The sequence below is a fragment of the Nicotiana tabacum genome, chromosome 17 (genome assembly GCF_000715075.1).
Source record: "Nicotiana tabacum cultivar K326 chromosome 17, ASM71507v2, whole genome shotgun sequence".
Lineage (NCBI taxonomy): Eukaryota > Viridiplantae > Streptophyta > Magnoliopsida > Solanales > Solanaceae > Nicotiana > Nicotiana tabacum.
The window spans coordinates 121,114,920-121,133,666 of NC_134096.1; the positions used below are offsets into that span (position 1 = coordinate 121,114,920).

The following is an 18,747-nucleotide window of genomic DNA, read 5'->3' on the forward strand; positions in this document are numbered from 1 at the left end:
TCTTTATTCTTTGTATTTGGGGGGGGGGGGAAGAGGAGGGGGGATGGGGGATTCTTTTTGTTGGGGTGAGGGGGCTGGTATAAAAAAAGTTGATGCTGAACTTTTTGTCCACATCATTACTCCACGTCATCTGGTTATGTTGAAAGTCTCTACATATAGTGGGACCCAACACCAGGTAGGTTGATTATATTTTTCAACAAAATGGGAGTGTAAAGATAAGGGATGAATTAAAAGAGAGAAAGCTGGAAAAAGGAAGGTCTTTTCTAAGTTTAGTTTAATATCAAATCTGGATTAGCTTTTTCCTAAAGTATTTTCTTTTTCTTTAATCAAGATTGAGATTGTGCTGACACATCATGTTCTTGTGGTTTTAATCCTTAAGGGTGAAGCTCCAACATTTTCTTTCCCTTCTTCTTGTTCCTCTTCTTCTCTCCTTATTTTAATTAAATAGCAATAACATGACGAAAAATTCATTTTTATATGGTATTTATATCAAATTAATATAACAATAAACATCAATTAAAAATATATTTAATGATTAATGTGATATAATTAAAAAAATTAAAATAACAAATATCAGACTAAATTTAAAACTAGAAGTTAGTATATTCTATACAATTATGGTAAGATGGTCTACTTCTATTTCCTACCTATCTTGATCATTCTGGTTAAAACTAATTATATAAAGACTTGTCTTGTGAATTCCTATAATATTCATATGCGAGTAACAGTTGTTTCTCCAAAATTAATACTACACTCTAAATCTTAGTTAAATGACATTTTTCTCTTCTTTAGCTCATGGAAATAAATTATTTGACGGTATAGAAATGATTATATATATTGCAGGGTACGTATCTTATTCTTAACAATGATGATGCTCACATTAAGGAAAATAAGAACTTCCATATATAATCGAACAACTTATACCCTATTAACTTGAGTACCAGATCAAAAGAGAGAGAGTCCTTTTACACGAGAGCAAGCCACCCCAAAAAAAAAAAAGGTTACATAAAATACCACCTGAACTTGTATCTCAAATCACCATTATACACATTTTATCATCGGATTATTTTTATATACTCAAACCTTTAAGATAGGTGTAAATGACACACTATTTTTATGATGTGGTATGCGCGTGCTTTTCACACAAAATAGGTTTAGTGAATTTTAAATTTTGATATGCCACGTGTCCCATTTTATATATATTTTTTTTTTTTAATCATCATCTTCTTTGTCAAGCAAAGCAAATAACTCTCCAGCAACAATGAAGAAACGAGAATCCGTTTCTTTTTTCTCCAAAATCCCACCAGAAAATATTCCATCCCCTCCCTTTTCTTCTATATTTCCTTCCATGTTTTCTTCTCAAAAATCCCTCTTAAAAAATCTGAAAAAATCAGAGATCTTGGCCCCAAAATGTATCAGACCTTCACCATCTTTTTGTTGTTTATTCTGACTACTTGAGGCAATGGGTTGGTTCCTTTAACTTTGTTCTAGTATTAATATGATGATGGTGAAGTAGGGACTGCGAACGAAAATGTAGATTTAAATGGAGGAAGTGGATGTGGATTCAAGAATAGGTAATGAAGAATGGTTGTTGGTGGGGGGATTTTGTGCTTAGTAGTATAGTTGACGGCGAAAGGTGCCAATTTGGTAATATTTTCTTCAAAAGAGTATGGTGGTGCCGAGCGACGACTATGGAAGATGGGTGGCAGAGCATTGGCTGAGTAAGCATTTCATGGTAGTGGAGAGTTAATTGGGTGGTGAGAGAGGAATTTTCTTCCTGTTTTGATGCACATGGAAAATGAAGCATGTAAAGCATATCTTTGTCAAATAGTGAGGGGGATTTTCGGTGATGGGGGTTCACAGCCGGGCGACGGTCGAGTCGGTGCTTGGGAAGAAGAAAAACAGGAGTATTTTCAATTGTTTTTTTTGTTTTTCTTAAGTTAATACACGTGTCGTCATCTCATTGGTGTGTGATATACAAATACAAATTAGTGTGTCATAAATATACATTTTAAAGGTTTGGTGTGTGATCAAAATATCTCATTAATCAACAAGTGTGTGAGAGGGATTTGGGTACAAATTCAGGTTTAAAAAAAAGAAAAAAAGAGGAAAATTGAAAGAAGAAAAGGTCTTTCTCCCTAAACTAACGGAAAAATCACGACTTGAATAAGGAGAACAAAGAAAAACCATAAAAATAGATAAGTGATAAGATATTAAAGGGGATGAATTTGATACTTTAAAGCTGGATGCTTGTTATGGTAAATGCTATTCCTTTTGGCTTACTTTAATCAAAGTCTTTGCTTTTCAAGCATCTAATATTTTTATTTCCTTTTTAATGAACTTTGTTGTGCCATCTTTTTCAAAATCAATCAGAATTTTTGCAATGTGTTGTTGTCTGGGTAGCTTTCAGTTCATAAATTACTAATCAAATGAAAAAGTAGAGTACTTTTTTAAAATTTTCAAGATTATGGTGTTAGCTTTAATAAAGTTACCTTTTCCTTTTCTTTGATCAAAACTGTTTACTATTACAAAAGTAAGGGCTTCTTCATTTCCAACACAAAACTTTTCTTTTATTCAAAATAAAAATGTAGACAAACAAGCATTCTCGTCTTTTACATGGAAAAGATATATGCACTTTTGCTTTATGGGTTGCTTTTAGGGTGTGATTAAAAATATTCAAAAAGGTCGTTGGATAGAATATTCAATCTTATGGTTGTAATTAGTTCTTCACATTTCCTATCCCACCTAGCTGCCCTTACAGTTACTAGTATAAATTACTAGTATAAATAGCAATATATATGCCCTTGTACATGTAGTCATGGATGCTATTTAAAGGAATTTGTTGGTTGCATGCTTTGCCAGAGATCATTTTATCCCTACTGAACTGTATAAATAATCTATTCTAAAAAAGCATAAATTATTAGAGGATACAATTTTATTTATTTAAGTTAGGCATGGGACAATACAAAAGAAATATTTAGCAGATAGTGTAAAAATTCTTTTCTATCATCAAGTGTATAGATTTCTAAAATATTTACTCTGAAGTTTGTGATACCGTAAATGAACAAATATGCTCGGATTTCACCATTAAAAAAAAAAAAAAAAACTATCGTCACATACCACTAAATTTAATCATGCCATTTAAGGGTTTGGTGATTTCAAAACAAATAATTCTACTTGGGAAAGTACCTAAAGAAATTTTATAAACTTCAACCCGATGTATAACAACTATATCATATTTAAGAAGACATTTTTATTTATATTTGTTGTGCCCAAATGTCACCACAAACAAAAGTTGGGGTACTAAATATCACCACCTAACACTACATATTAGTTTGAATAAAGGTAAGGAAAAAAAAACTAAACTAATAAAAAGCATATTAGGGGTGTGTTGGAAAGGCTAAATTTCATGTTGTTGCTATTGTGGATGATAACCAAGTTGCTTAAATTAATCAAGGGAAAGAAATAAGTCTTTACTTTCCATTTCTTTCTTTTGTTTATTTATTCGTATCTTCTTCTGTAATTAATATTATTTTCCTCCAATCAAGGCCAAGTTGAAACTTCGGAATGCATCATCCCAATTAAAAAATAGTTAACGTTATAACTGTTGATATTGTAGAAGATAAGAGTAATCTGTTCTTGATACATGCATCTTATTCAGAAGATATTGCTTTGTTTTTTTGTCCTAATTAATTAGTGTTGTCGAATTTATCACGACGTTACGTAAGACACGTGCCTTTTTAGGAAAGAAACAGATAAGGTTTAATTGGGTCCTTTAATGCCACAAAAACTTCTTGCCCTATTGCTTGGTCTCATACTTGTTCCAAAAACTATTTGCTCTGGTATTTTAAATGATTCGTAGATAATGTGCTATTTTTTTATTTTTTTTTGGGGATTCATCCAATATTTCGATCTTCTGATCTCTTATACCTGCTAAGTGGAAATTCAAACTTAGTCCCCTCCTTCAAAGAAAATGATAAATGTGATAGTTTTGATAACATGAAATACCTTTGTTCTTTTTCTGCCATATTAACTACAAAATTCAAAGATCAGGAAAGTTACACAACATCACAGAAACACCAGCGTGAAAAGAGGGACAAATTTCACGTTAGAATATAATTTAGTTGCCTGTCCTTCAAGGCAAAAGGTATTGCATTTTGTTTAATTTGTGTTGTAAAAGATTCAAAGAAAACGAAAGTAGCAGAAAACAAGGAACACCCTAATAGAAACAAGAAAGTCAGTCGAAGGTGTACGTAGTTCTTAAGCAAGCTCAGTTCATTTCTGGGTAAGTCATGCCAAAAAGTCAATTCTCAAGCAAAAGTTTTCCACCTAGTAATATCAGCTATCCGATTAATGATTATGAGCAGCCCTCAAGCAAAAGTTTTAAGGTTGTATTTGTCCAAAAACTCATCCCGCTACTTTTATTTTAAAAAATGATTTTTAAGCATCTGACATTCAAAACCTACTTGTCCAATTAATTTAGAATCGCACTAGGTAGGAGTGCTTCTTATTACAAAAGTTGTCCATTTTCATGTCTTCAACCCGACACTTCTGGCTATGGCTAAGGATGTACCCATTAACGGTCGTCAAGCTACTTGGGTTGTCTATAGGTGGTTGCCTGGTTGGCTATCCTGTTTTAGTAGAGCAACTATAACATAAGTTGGGTTGCCACTTGCAGATCTGCTAATATTTCTAGCGCAAGTTGCCACGGTTCTCGGTGTTTGACCCTAATTTTCAGTGTAAATCAGCAGAGCGGAAGTCAGTCAAACACAATCAGCTAAAACTATATAAACAAATACTAGTACACCTTTTCCCATGATTCCAGCATAGAAGCAAACGACACAGTCAGAATCTTTTTTAGTCTTGGACAACAGGTTAAAGCTACAGATAAAGAAGATAGAATAATACTGAGGTGAAGTGATGAATTTATTACCATGACTATTTCAGTTTGAGAAATTTCAAGATATTTGTTCTACTATTAAAAGTAATATATAATTCCACAGCTTTCAAGAATTCAAATTCGTATAAGTACTACTAAAATCTTATATTTCGAAGCTATGTTTCTTAGCAAGTTAACCTTTCACTCATTAGTTTAATAATTTTTTTGCAGTACAACTAATAATATACAAGTACAAAATAACATTTTTGAACACCGTGATTAATCAAATGTCATCATGTAAAATAGACCAAATGGAGTAAAATGAATTTATTTATCAGTAAAACAAACACGCTAGCATCTTCATGAAAGCTGTAGATGAAAATCATGTGACATCACACAGATGTCACCGTCGATCTTCACACAAGCTGTTATCATATCTCATCGCATTACGAGAGTCTCTATGATTTGCTAAGGAGTCAAATAGCACATATACTAAATTTAGCTATGCTTACAGCTGCAGTCGAAGCTGTGAAAGAATACTAGATAAAATGTTGAAAAAGGCTTATGCATAAATGATGCCTCGGTAATCAAGAAAATGTTGCTGGATCATACTAGAGCACAATGTTTACAGAAACAGGTTGAAAGCTACCTAAGGGAAAAAGCTAATCGAGATACAACAACAGGACCTAAGAATAATTACAGAAAATAACTAGTTATTTACATATTTATAACACCCTCTCACCTAACTCCAGAAGCAAAATTATACATGGTTGGGTTTGATAGACTAATGTCAACATGGTTGGATAAGAATTCAAGTGTCACTCCAGTTATCTTCTCCATCATCACTTCCAACTGCCTGAATATGTGTCAAAGAAAGGAACAAGTGATCAGTCAACAGTTTAGCAAAATATATTGGTAAAGAGGAACCATCTCAATCCACTATTTCTGTGTTCATCATTCTCGGGGTGACCAAGAGGGTGGGCATTTTTTTTGGGGGGGAGGGGGGTTTATTAGGGAGAGAAGGATGCAGGATAAGATGTTGATACCTGACGGATTGCATTGGCCCTCTCCAAAATTGCAGTGACCTTGACGCTTGCTGGAGGCCCTGAAGTTCCCGCTTGTTTTGCTGGAGCAGTTCGTCTGAGATTGAATGACTGAATCATACAATAAAAGAGAAAGTAGGTAAAGTGAATTCCTCAAATGGCATGAAATTGGACTAAATAGCTCATTTTGGTAAATAGTAGACACTTCATCCTCAAGTTAAGATCATAATTTCACAATGACTTCAACCCCACTCACAATTCAAAGAAGAGTGAAACATTACAACAAAAGCAATGGAGAAATTATCTACAGAAAGCGGTTTGGTAACGATCAAATTGAGAAAGCAAATTAATAAAGTAGTTCAAGGACAGAAGCTAGCAAACCCGTCAAGAGCAGGCTACAACTAGCTTACTATCCAATATCCAAGTGGAAAAAAGTTTTTTGCCGATTTTCAAAATCAGAGATAAATTCTTGAAGTATTCAGGTAATTTACACGGGCTCAAGGAAAATTAAAAGATAAAATAGTAAGTAAATCCAAAAAACTAAATCAAATATCAAAACCAGTTGCGGGCACATATTCGATCACCAATGGGACAATAATGACCACTCACTTTTGCTCTAATCTGGTGCAGGAAGTCTTCCTTTTCATTGATTCCTCTGCTATTTTTAGCATGATCAACGAGTTTCCGCCCAGTTGTGTCTATCGAGTCTGGCTGCTGCATATGTAAATGCATAATTGTCACCTCCTACTTTTGATATGAAAGTGGAAAAGAGAGCCTTCTAGATAAAATTTCAATTCCTTTTTTTCTTTTTTCTTTTCTTTTTGAAGTTTCATAGTGGGATCAGGAAGAATACCTTGCTTTTCAATGTAAATGCAGCTTCAATAACTTGGTGTTGCTTAAATGGAGGAGGCTTAGGTTGATGTGAAATAGTAGATCCCAGCTCCTTGTGATCAAACACATGATGGTTTTCAGAGGAATTCTCTAGATAATCTTGTTCGTCATCTAAATGTGATTGTGTACTCTGCCACTGTATTGGAGGGAGAGGAGGAGGAGGCAACGTAGACTGCTTAGCAGACAATGGCTCTAGATCTCTTGCAGTCAGAGCATTACCAGCTCCATGCTTGAATGAGGAATGCTGGGTATCCAGAACTGGAAGATCAAATAAATTATCAGACTGACAATCCTCCAGAGAGTATTCTGCAAAAGGAATATGACGTCCACTGCAGGGGCGCAACTCCTGCTGAGATGTCCGGCCATTCTCCAAAGATGTTGAAGTTGATTCAGTTAACGATATTCTTTGCAAAGCATCGTATACTTCTTGGTCCTTTAAACTAGGAGAGTTACCAGATTCCCACTGTTCAGAGTTTGACTCTGACTGATGGCTAAGATAATCATCTGACAGATCGGGAGATGATCTGGAAAATGTGTCATCATCCGAGTCTGAACCAGCTTCTTGCAGAGGAATCGAAGGCTCCGGTACCAGCTGAAATGAAGGAAAGATATCTCCATTGTTTTCGTGGATGTTATTCCTATCAGGAAATCTGAGTTTCAGTTTCGAAGCCTCAATGCCATCTATCGGTTGGAATGAGATCTTCATATGTCCAAGTGGGGGAGACGAAGAAGGTGATGTAAACGAGGTTCCACTTCCTGGGAAGTCTTTAATTCTACCGGAAAATGTTCTACCCACAAAATGTTGGTAATCATTCATTGGCTCATTAATTCCAGTGTTCAAGGAACTGACTGAATCAGTGTTATCATTCCAACCAAGTGAGAGTTTCCCGTGAAATCCATTAGTAAGCAGTCGATTACCTAGTTCAAGAATACGTGATGAATTCTTTCCATTCTCCTGACCAACTCCAATAGTTTGGGATTCCAGACTCACCGGACCCACTGTGCTAGATGTCAGTATACCAGATCCACTTAAACAACTCTGTAGGGGCTTATCAGTGCAATTTTGCTGGTATAAGTTACTTGACTCCTCAAGCTTGACATCTAAATCTTTGGTTGAAAATCTTGAAGATATGTTCTTAATAGAAATGCCAACTGCTTGAGCAGAATTTTGGCAATCAGCTTTATCTCTTGACCTATTCTGCACAATATCTTGTTTTCCTGCATGTTTCTGACTGACAGGAACAGGTTCTTGTCTTGATGTACCGACTACCTCATTTTGATTAGCTTCATAAACTTGACTAACAGTATTTATTACACCATCTGGCGGCTTTGAGGGCTCAAGCCCGAGCAAGCCACCATTTGTCCAGAATTTGACTGGAGGAGTGCCCAGAAGCTGGGGTGGGGGCTTTTCAGAGTCAGAAGGACCACACAGGATCTTGTTGGCCATTGGCAATCCTGAACCAGTTCCCCTAGGGCTAGAGGTGATATGATTACTAACAAGTGGTTCTACTTGTGATGCTTCCAGAATATTGGATCTTTCACTTGAAGGGACACCGAGAGAACTGTCTGGTTTAAAAGCAGTTCTAGCTATCTGAGGAGACGATAAAAACTCACCACACTCTGAAGAGATATTCTCTGGAATTTCCTCACATTTTACTTTGCCAGAGGAAGAGAAAGCTCCAGGGTCAGAGTCAGCAGACGCAAAGTTGATATTACCACCAAAACCACTGTTTTCAGGGGAATTTCTAGCTGCGACTTCAGGTGTATTAGTAGACAAATTCCGATCAGAAAGTTCTGCTCTAATTCCAAGGGTTCCATTCGGGGCTGATGCAGTCTTCAGACTAGATTCCAGCTCCACTGCTCGTTTTCTTTGACAATCTAAATCAGTTTCAGACTCTGACTCAATGGTGTTTAGTGCATCCATAAAATTGTCAGTTTCACTTTCAATGTCATCAAACTGGCTTTCATAAGAAGTTGACCTTGGTATAATTTCAACCTCAGGCTCAGAACTTTGTTGTTCAATGTTTTCAGTTACAGCAAAATCCAATACACGAGTATCTAGGAGTAGATTTTCTTGACCTGTTTCCAAACTCTCATCATTATCATACTTCAGAATTATAGGATCCAACGTTTCATTCTTAACACTGCTAGTTAAGAAAGACAAATTAGGAACAACTTCCTCTTGTCGAAAATTGTTACTCTCTTCATCAGATATGACCCAGAGCTTTTCATCAGGAGAAGCATCTTCTACTGAAGCATTTGGATTCATCTGCAATGGAGAGTAGAAGACTTCCTTAGACGCTACTTCTGCAGTTCTCATCTTACCACTGCAAGCAACAGACAATGAGTTACGCCCAATTTGTTCATCTGTTAAGCTATTCCCCATATCACTGTACTCATCATCACCTTTCCGATCAGGGGAAGCACAATCGAGCAAAGCATCATGCTGAATCTGGGATGGAGAAGAGAAGGATTCTCTAGACTCTTGTTTCTCACATCCTGTTTTATCATTCCAAGTAACAGAAGATGTGCAGTGGCCAGCTTGCTCTTCTGATACACTATTATCAATGTCATCATAAACAACTTCACTTCTTTCCTCAGGAAAAGCGTGATCAAGCATATTGTTAAGATGTAGCTGCGATGTCGAATCAAAGGATCCTTTAGGCTCTTGTGTGTCAGGTTGCATCTTCAAATTCCAAGCAACGGACGTTGAAACAAGGTCAGTTAGCTCGTGTGACAAATCTTTTCCATTATCATTGTAAGCATGATCACTCTTTTCTTCAAGAAAAGAACAATCAAAAGATTGGTTATGCTGCATTTTTAGTGGAGACGAGATAGTCTCAGATTTGCCATCTTCAGGTTGAATTGAGTATCTTGGCTGTGAAACAAATTCCCGCTGCCCCGACCCATGTCTCGAATCTAAGTCAGATTTCAGGGTGGTGTCATATGTGCAGAAACTATGAACCAGGGAAGGTCGCCTATCCAGATTTCTGGAAGAAAATGGCATTCTGTAATGTGCAAAGATCACAAAGTTATCTTTCAGCAAATTCCGATCTGTAAAAGCTATGAATATAAAATCCCTATAATATGTCAATTCTCTGAGGTCACCACTTTTTCTCCATCTTTCCTGTCCATAAGAGAAAACAAGTAATGCATACCTACTACCATAATTGGGCATAGATGCACTACGAGAGACTTCTCCATTCCTCCTCCATGATCGTTTCTTCTGTTCAATGTTGACACATATTTGTGACAGAAATTTATTAAAAGTATCATCAGAAATAAACAAGCTTGCTATAGCACAGATTTTTGTTTAAACATTCATGAACGCATGCTGGGAGGACACCAATGAATAATTAGAAGTAACAAAGCTTTCAGGACCAAAGTAACAACTAGTAAAACAAAAGATTACTGTCTAGACAAGGGAATAGAATAAAATCTTAGTGCAAATATGAGCTGGTCTTTTTCTATTTTTACTATGGAAGGGCGATGCTTAAGGAGCCTATCCCTTGCCTTTTTTGCTCAATCTGCATACATAACATTGCCTTTCATTGTTGTTCCTCGTTAATGAGTATGGCTATCGCAAAAATTATAAGATTAAGTGGAATTATAACAGACAGTACTAACACATGCCTTTTGGAACTCCTTATGTTAACCATGGAAAGTTAAATTCCATCAATTTCGAGCACGGTTATGCACAGGTGGAAAAGTGGGTGTTAGAGCCTTAGAAGGGCAGCTCTCCCCTCCGCTACCCCCTCCCAAATTTCTGCCAAATCGCTTAAAAACTACCCCATGAGCAATCTCAAAACAAGAAAAATAAAGGAAAAAAGGACATCCTTACATTCACATATTTTGGCAGTGGATTCCTAACATTTGGCATGGAACTTTATGATAAATGGTATCGTAACTTTATAGTACAATTATTTAGTTTTGGAACTTTGTTTGGTTTCTATTTATCCCTCCCTCCCTTCCGAGGATAGTAAGTAATTCATGAGATGTAGCTGTCCACACAAAGAAAGTTCACAAACCAAAAAGCTAAACAGATAACGCAGGAAAGTAAGATGACAAGATGAAAGAAGAGTATCTTTGTTCCAATAATTGAAGAGGAGCCTTGGCGCATAGCTAAAAGTTGTCACCATATGACCAAGAGGTAAGAGGTCTCAGGTTCAAGCCGTGAAAACAACCTCTTGCAGAAATGAAAGGTAAGGTTGCGTACAGTAGACCTAATGTGATCCATCCCGTCCCGTCCCTGCGCATAGTGGGAGCTTCGTGCAGCGAACTGCCCTTTTTTTGTTCCAATGATTGTCAGATGTAAATTGTAAATTAGATGCGTTTTAGTATATTAAATGACAATGCTATGTCCAAAAAAGAATTTAATATGAAATACAACCTGAATTATATAGTTCCATTAAATTTGTACATAAAATATATTAGTGATATGGTTTCCAGTAATGTGGGATCGATGTTAGTTTCATTGAGTTAATTTTGTACAAGAGAGACTGGGCACCAGCTTGCCATCCAAAAATGTGCCCATACTGGAAGACATAAAAAACATTGATCCAAGCTTTCAAGTCTTTTCATTTGTCGTGTGATGATGTTTATTTTATTTGTTGAAGTTGAGCTTCTTTTCTTTTGTCTAGAAGACATGTATCCTATAGAGTTCCTTAAAAAAATATGTATCCTAAATAGTTGAGATGAACTAGCATGGTGCAGTATAAGAAGATGCATTTTTTCTTTTTTCTTTTGAAACGAGAGTTTCATTGAGATATTAATTAATATCTTAGTCTGTTGTTTTCTTTTTATCTGCTGAATTTGTGCAATAGTTCTCAATCAAAGTTTAGTATATTACACTTTGCTTCTTTTTTCAATAATTTTTATCAATTTTAAGACTTCTCTTGCCTATGTAAATAAAATACTACAGACTTATTTGACATAAGATGATCCTCTGTGTCAAATTTCCAGCTCTGTCCCTGCAATTATATGGTGCTAACAAATCCCATAAAGCAAACTTCCGCTCTACCTATATAAATGGGAGGAGAGGCCTTTACATAGTTTTCGATTTAAGATGTGTTTCTTCAACTTCTTAACATCCTTTTATGTAACATCCCGTGAATATATGAGATGATATTGCTCATAGAAACACCAAGTAAATCTCCCAAAGTTAAGCTGTGGCAGGTAATTTCGGAATTATTCATGACATACCTTAATCTTTCGACCCTTCTTTTCTTTTAGGACTTTTTCAATATATTCTTCATCAGACCCAACTGATGCTCTCTTAAAGAAGGTTGGATCTGAATACCTTTTCAAGCAAGATCCAGGTCCACCAGGGTCAAATCTGAAGAGACAAGTAAATTTTTCAAGAGTATAGCAGTGCAATCAGGAGATATAAATATAGCTATAAATTTGGGTTCACGTACTTGTCAAGCAAATGCAAGCGTGGCGGCCCACGACATTCCTCATATGAATCCATGATAAATCTTGGCAAGTCATTGTATATAAAATGATTTTGTTCAGTACGGATACGGGCATGCCAATTTGATCCTGCACACCAACTGCTTCCATAAAAAAAACTCGAAGAACAGGAAAAAGAAGCCATTTAAGAAGCAGAAACAGACATTCCAAATACACCAAAGTTGAAGTATTTCCTACAAGCAAAACTTTATTTGTGAAACTATTTGGAACATCATTTCTATCATAGGCAGGCATATCTGAGTTTGAGAAATTAAACCAATTACCCCCCATTCTCACTGTCACCTTCCCTTGGTTTAAAGAATTTGGTAATGGAGATCAAAAAGGCATACCAGCTGTATAAGCAAAGTGTAAATGACTCCGCTGTGCCAATACTGATTTCTCAAGTGGAGGAAGTGCAGCTTCAATTTTTTGCACACGAGCAACCAACCTGTTGCTTCTCGAGGATGTAACCATCACTTGCTCTTGTAAGCCATGAAACACTTCTGCCGCAAATCTACAAGTACAAAACTGCTCTTAACTACTAAGTATATCTTTAGCATTCAAAATTCACATTTCCAATCCTTCATTGAACATCAAACTGGGTATTTCATCCCACCAAATGAAGACCAAAGAATATTATAGAGCTATAGATAATAGAATGTACCCCCAATCTTCCTAAGGACCTTGTGTAGATCTTAAAGGATAGGGAAATGTTAATGCTCTCGAGATTTATTGGCTGTTCGAAATACCCAGTGCAACTTGCGCATCAATATCCACCTCAAACTCCAGTAACAGGATGACTATTACAGAGTGCTAAAGGTATTTGCAGTAAAAGATACTAGAACAGTAGAACCAAAACTCAGAAAACAACCCAAAGCAACAATAGGAATTCTGTCCAACAGAATTCAAATGCATAATTAAGCACAGGACTCATTCTTCTTCCTCAAAATGGAAATGAGTCATTAACCTCTGATAAGAAGGTAAGACCATCACATTGAACTCCTCTTCCTTAGTTTAATAAATGGAATAAATGTAGTATCCGGACAAGCTTGCGCACACCTCAACTATTTCCAAGTACTTGTATCCTCCCACCATTACATGTATCAGGTAATTTTACCCAACAAAGCTTAGGCCGATGGGAGTAAATCACCTTAGGTTTATTGCCTCTGCTAGGATTCGAACCTTGGCCTCTCAAGTCTCATGATCTTCATTCCAACTTCATCGACCACTAAGTCACATCCTTGGGTGCTCACATTAAACTACTTTTTTGCAATGCGAGCCCAGTGTTTACCGTTTCCTAGGTGAATTATAACTACTCTGTTAATCTGTATGAGCTGTCATGGTTCAAGACTTCCCGCTAAGTTTTTATTGGCCATACAGGGTATTCCCCAGCCTATGCAATACACAATGGTCGATAAACGTCATCACCATGTTGAAACCAACCATGTCTTCCAATTAGCTGAAGAAAAGCTTGTTTCTAGCACTTACCAGAACAAAACAAAAAAAGAAGGTTCTTCAATAAATGGAGTAAGTTTAAAGATGACATATCCCGCAAAAGGCAATACATTAATGTTGAATGCTAGAAGCTACAGTATTCTCCGCCAAACTCCACCGTAATTATACAAAATGGCTGCTGAAAGCCTTAGTCAAGTTGATAGCCGAATGTACGTGTGAAGAACCATCACTCAAGTGAAGACTACAGTTGTAGTGCTGTCACATTACATTTTCCAAATACAACTTTTTCCCCTTACGGCATTATTGGCTATAGATTAAGCTTCTTTTGCATGCACTTAACGGACGTCCCTTTCGTCCAAGACGTTTTCAATTCACAACTCTCTAGAGTCAACACAAGTAAACTTTGACCACAATTTTCCTTTGTAAATCTCTAATTACTATCTTCAAATGAAAAGTTTATCCTTTTCTCCTTTTACCCTAAAAATCAGTTGACTTGACCCAGGTAAATTTGAAGTAACCAAAATATTGAAAAGCAAGAAGTTACCTATTTTTTTCTAACTTATATCTTTTTTCTCCTAATTTGAATGACATTGTTCCCATTTTGAAATATCCAAAATTGTTTAACGTCACTTGTGTAACAATATAGTTTCAAAATCCAAATCCATTCAGCTAATGAATCTAAACTACACTAGCATTTTCTTCCACTACTTATACAAATCTACAAGTCAAATAAACATATTTGTGTCATCAGCAGTGGACAGAGGGACAACCTAATTTGCATGTAATAAGACTAAGAAAATGATTATGAAAAAAAAACAAAGAAAGATGAAGTCATAAAACTCTGCTAAACAAGAAAATTAATACGAGATTTAGCAAATTTCAGTACGCCTAATTTGAATCTCAGCAATACTTCCGTTTCACCAAAAAAAAAAAAAAAGGTCCGATTTTTTTCTCAGAAATTACTTCAATGTCACCACAGCATAACAAAATAGAACACAACAGAAAACCAAAGTGCAACCTTTTCCGGAAACTTCCACTAAAAATTAAACAATAAGAAAAAAAAATGAGCATTCTTCAGAGTTCGAGAGGGCATAAATGAGAAAAGGAAAGTAAAAAAACGTACTCAGCGAGATCGCCGAGCTGACGCAAGATCCCGACGAGTCCAGCGACAGCAACACCGTCAAGAACGACCTTGGGATCCTCTTTATCGGCGTCCCGGTACAATTCCGGCGTTCCCAATCCGTACACATTCCTTGCCGCAGTTCTCACTAACGGCATCGTTCCGTTTCACACTTCTCTCTACTTTCTCTCTCCACAGTCCACTCTGTCTCACACTAAAATAAAAGTATTCTGAAATTGAATGCGAGAGAGAAGTAAAACAATAAATATAGTAATAAATGAAGGAATGATGAGAGAGAAAGTAAGAGAGGAGTAGTTGAAGGAGTGGAGCAGCTTAACTACTTACTGCTCAGATAGAGATAGTGATGTGTGTGTATATATATATATATATATATATATATATATATATATATATAGAGAGAGAGAGAGAGAGAGAGAGAGAGAGAGAGAGAGAGAGAGAGAGAGAGAGAGAGAGAGAGAGTTTGTACTTGATATATGTAGAGAGAGAAAGCGATGGGTCTGAAGGTCTGTAGTTTTCAGCGGAGAAAGAGAGAGTGAAAATGGTGAATTCGTCCAAAGAGAAACGACATTGCCAACTCTGCAAGCCATGCTTCCCCTGGTGGGTGTATCATTACAGGTTAAGGGAATCTGAAATGACTGTTTTACCCTTTATCTGTACTGAAATTTCAGTTTTCCCTCTTAAGTTCAAGTACCACTATTTTGACCTTTCCCCTTGTAGTTTGAGTTCCAACTGACAGGTTGGAGGGGTAATGAGACAAAATTATAATGAGCAATTTAAATTAGTCAATTAGAAAGAAAAAGGGAAATAAAAGCGTAATTTGTAGATTTACATAAAAATTAGGACTCAAGGAGAATAAATCAACATAACTTGAGCTTTCCTCGTTTTATCTTTCATGAGCGGTTACAAACTTACCATGTCTTTTTTATAAGGATTTATTTTACAAATTTTCACCTTATTAAAAGTGTTACTCATAAGGGTAAAAATTATTGATATCGAAATGCACTTTAAAAAAATCTACAAAAAGTTCTAAAAAGTTTCAAACAAAAAAGAGTGCCAACCACATAAGATACTATTGTTTGGTCGAGTAATATATATACCTACCTCAAAGTATCAAATGTTGTCAAAACTATAGGGATCGAAACAATTGTGAGAAGATATTAGTTTTGGATTAGAACCCGTTGAGAGAAAAGAAAGAGGACATCTTTCTGTGAAGGAATAATGAATCTCAATAGAACTATCCAGAAGTCCACTATGTTTATATACAAACGGGTTGTACCCGACTATGAAGTGACCCAACTAACTAAATTAAAACTATCAGCTATATTGTTACACACATGGACCATTTAATCCGAAAACTAAGATACAAATAAATACATCACAATGTCTTCTAAGTTGGGCCATCAGTGTGAAGCTTAAGAGTTAACTGGGCTGGGTCATTCTGAAGTCCAACACACCCTTGCAAGTTGGAGTGGGACACCACACCCAACTTGAGCAAGAGGGAATGATGAGCAATGCTGGTGAGAGGTTTAGTGAACACATCTGCAAATTGTGAGGAAGTAGGCACATGGTGTAAGGAAATCAACCCATCTGCAAGCTTGGTTCTGATAAAATGAAAATCCACCTCGATGTGTTTGGTTCGTTCATGGAAGACATGGTTCTTGGCGATATGTATAGCAGCTTAGTTGTCACAAAACACATGAACAACAGTAGGAACAACCAATCCAAAGTCTGAAAGAAGCCTGATCACCCAAGTTAACTCAGCTACAACTTTGTTGAGTGCTCTATACTCGGCTTCTGCTGAAGAAAGTGGTACAACAGTCTGCTTCTTAGCCTTCCAGCCAACTAAGCAACCACCCATCAGAATACAAAAGCCAGAAACAGATCTCTTTGTGTCGAGGCATGCAGCCCAATCACTATCACAGTATATAGATAAGGAGAGAGCATGATAGTTACTAAAGAAGACCCCAACTTCAGAAGTACCCTTCAGATATCTAAGAAGATGCAAACCAGCCTTCATATGAGATTCACAAGGCCTCTGAAGAAACTGACTGAGGTGTTGATCAGCAAAACTCAAATCAGGCCTTGTGTAGGTAAAAAAATCCAGCTTACCCACTAAGCTTTTGTAGGATTCAGGAGAAGGAAAAGAAACATCTATGTCAGCTTTAACCTTCATACTGAGGTCCAAAGGGCAGAAAATAGAAGATGTATCCTCACATCCATATTCTCTAAGAAGGTTCCGGATAAACTTCCTTTGGTGTATGAGCAGCCCCGAAGGGAAACAACTCACCTCAATGCCCAAAAAGTAATTGAGGGACCCAAAACTCTTAATTTTAAATTGATTTTCCAGAAATGTCTTTAAGACAGAAATTTCATCCAAATCATCCCCAATAAGGATAATATCATCCACATAAACAATAAGAAGAATAATAGAATTAGGAGATTTTCTAATGAACAAGGAGTAGTCATTCATAGAGTGGGAGTAACCTCTAGAGCACAAGGCCATGGACAACTTAGCATACCACTGTCTTGATGTTTGTCTTAACCCATACAAAGATTTCTAAAGATGACACACCAAGTTGGAAGATTGACCAAAAGAAGATATAGCAGATAACCTCGGAGGAAGTTTCATATAAACCTCCCCATCCAAGTTCCCATGCAAGAATGCATTATTGACATCAAGTTGGAAAAAAGGCTAGTTTTTCTTTACATCTACAACAACAAGGAATTTAAAATTTGAAAATTTAGTAACAGAAGAAAAGGTTTTATTAAAATCAACACCTTCATCCCTAACTACCAACCTAGCTTTATATCTCACAATAGTTCCATCAGCCTTATACTTGATCTTATATACCCAATTGCAACCTATAGGTTTCTTCCCAGCAGGGAGTTCAACAATAGTCCAAGTGTGATTGGCCTCGAGCACCTCAAATTCCTTTCTCAGGGCTTCTTGCCATGCTGGAATAGAAGCTACCCGATGGTAAGTATATGGTTCAAGTTCAGCAGCAACAAGTAAAGGTGGAGAACAAGAGGAACAAGAATTAGAGCCACATAAAGATGAAGAAAGGTCACAAACATAGTTCTGAAGGTGGGCTAGAGGATTATGAGGTCTAGTGGATCTTCTAATGGAAGGGGAAGAAAGACTAGGAACAGGCAAGGATGAACGAGGAGATAGAGAAGAAATGGAAGAAGGAGAAGGAGAAAATGTAGGTGCAACTTCATATGTAGGGGTAGGAGGTAGCGAGGAACTGTCAGGAAAAAGGCTGGAATAGAAGGAAGGGAAGAATGAACAAAGGTAGTAGAGGCAAAAGGAAATACAGATTCATGAAAAACAACATCCCTGAAGACTAAAGTAGTCTTAGTAATCAAATTGTAAATCTTATAACTTTTCTTAGCCAAAGGATAACCCAAAAATACACAAGGTTCAGCCCTAGGCTGGAACTTGTCCCTATGACATTTAGGAACTGTAGAAAAATATAGGCACCCAAAAGTTTTAATGTATAGATAGGAAGGAGATTTTCCAACTAACAGTTCAAATGGTGTTTTGTTTTGAAGCAACACAGAGGGGAACCTGTTTATAAGATATATGGCTGCAAGGACACAATCCCCTCAAAACTTGACATTTAATTTAGACTGAAAAAGTAAAGCGCTTGAAGTTTCTAACAAGTGTATGTATTTTTTTTCTACCACACCATTTTATTGTGGTGTGTGAGGACAAGAGGTTTGACGAATAATACCATTGTCAACAAAGAATTGACTGGCAGAAGTGCTAGAACCAAGTTTAAGTGCATTGTCACTTCTGACAGTTTGGATAGAGGTTTGGAATTGCATTTTAACCATGGCAACAAAAGCTTTCATCAGAGAAAAGGCATTGCTCTTGGATACCATAA

General features: G+C 36.5%; 1 protein-coding gene across 9 annotated transcripts; it reads right to left on the bottom strand.

Annotated features, from left to right (window-relative positions):
* Positions 1-5,430: 5,430 nt before the first annotated feature.
* LOC107762976 (protein SCAR3) lies at positions 5,431-15,467 on the bottom strand. Of its 9 annotated transcripts, none has more exons than XM_075234964.1 (10): positions 15,327-15,467; positions 14,843-15,053; positions 12,615-12,778; positions 12,231-12,354; positions 12,016-12,148; positions 9,972-10,039; positions 6,776-9,821; positions 6,532-6,633; positions 5,926-6,033; positions 5,431-5,735 (listed from the first exon to the last, which is right to left on the bottom strand). In XM_075234964.1, the coding sequence occupies exons 2-10, from the start codon at positions 14,995-14,997 to the stop codon at positions 5,691-5,693; spliced, it is 3,945 nt and encodes a 1,314-aa protein (XP_075091065.1). In that variant the 5' UTR covers positions 14,998-15,053; positions 15,327-15,467; the 3' UTR covers positions 5,431-5,690. The 9 variants fall into 9 exon arrangements, with proteins under 9 accessions (XP_075091065.1, XP_016436872.1, XP_075091064.1 ...); XM_016581386.2 differs by having other exon boundaries at positions 6,532-6,636; XM_075234963.1 differs by having other exon boundaries at positions 6,532-6,636; positions 14,843-15,069; positions 15,327-15,425.
* Between the last annotated feature and the right edge of the window lie 3,280 nt (positions 15,468-18,747).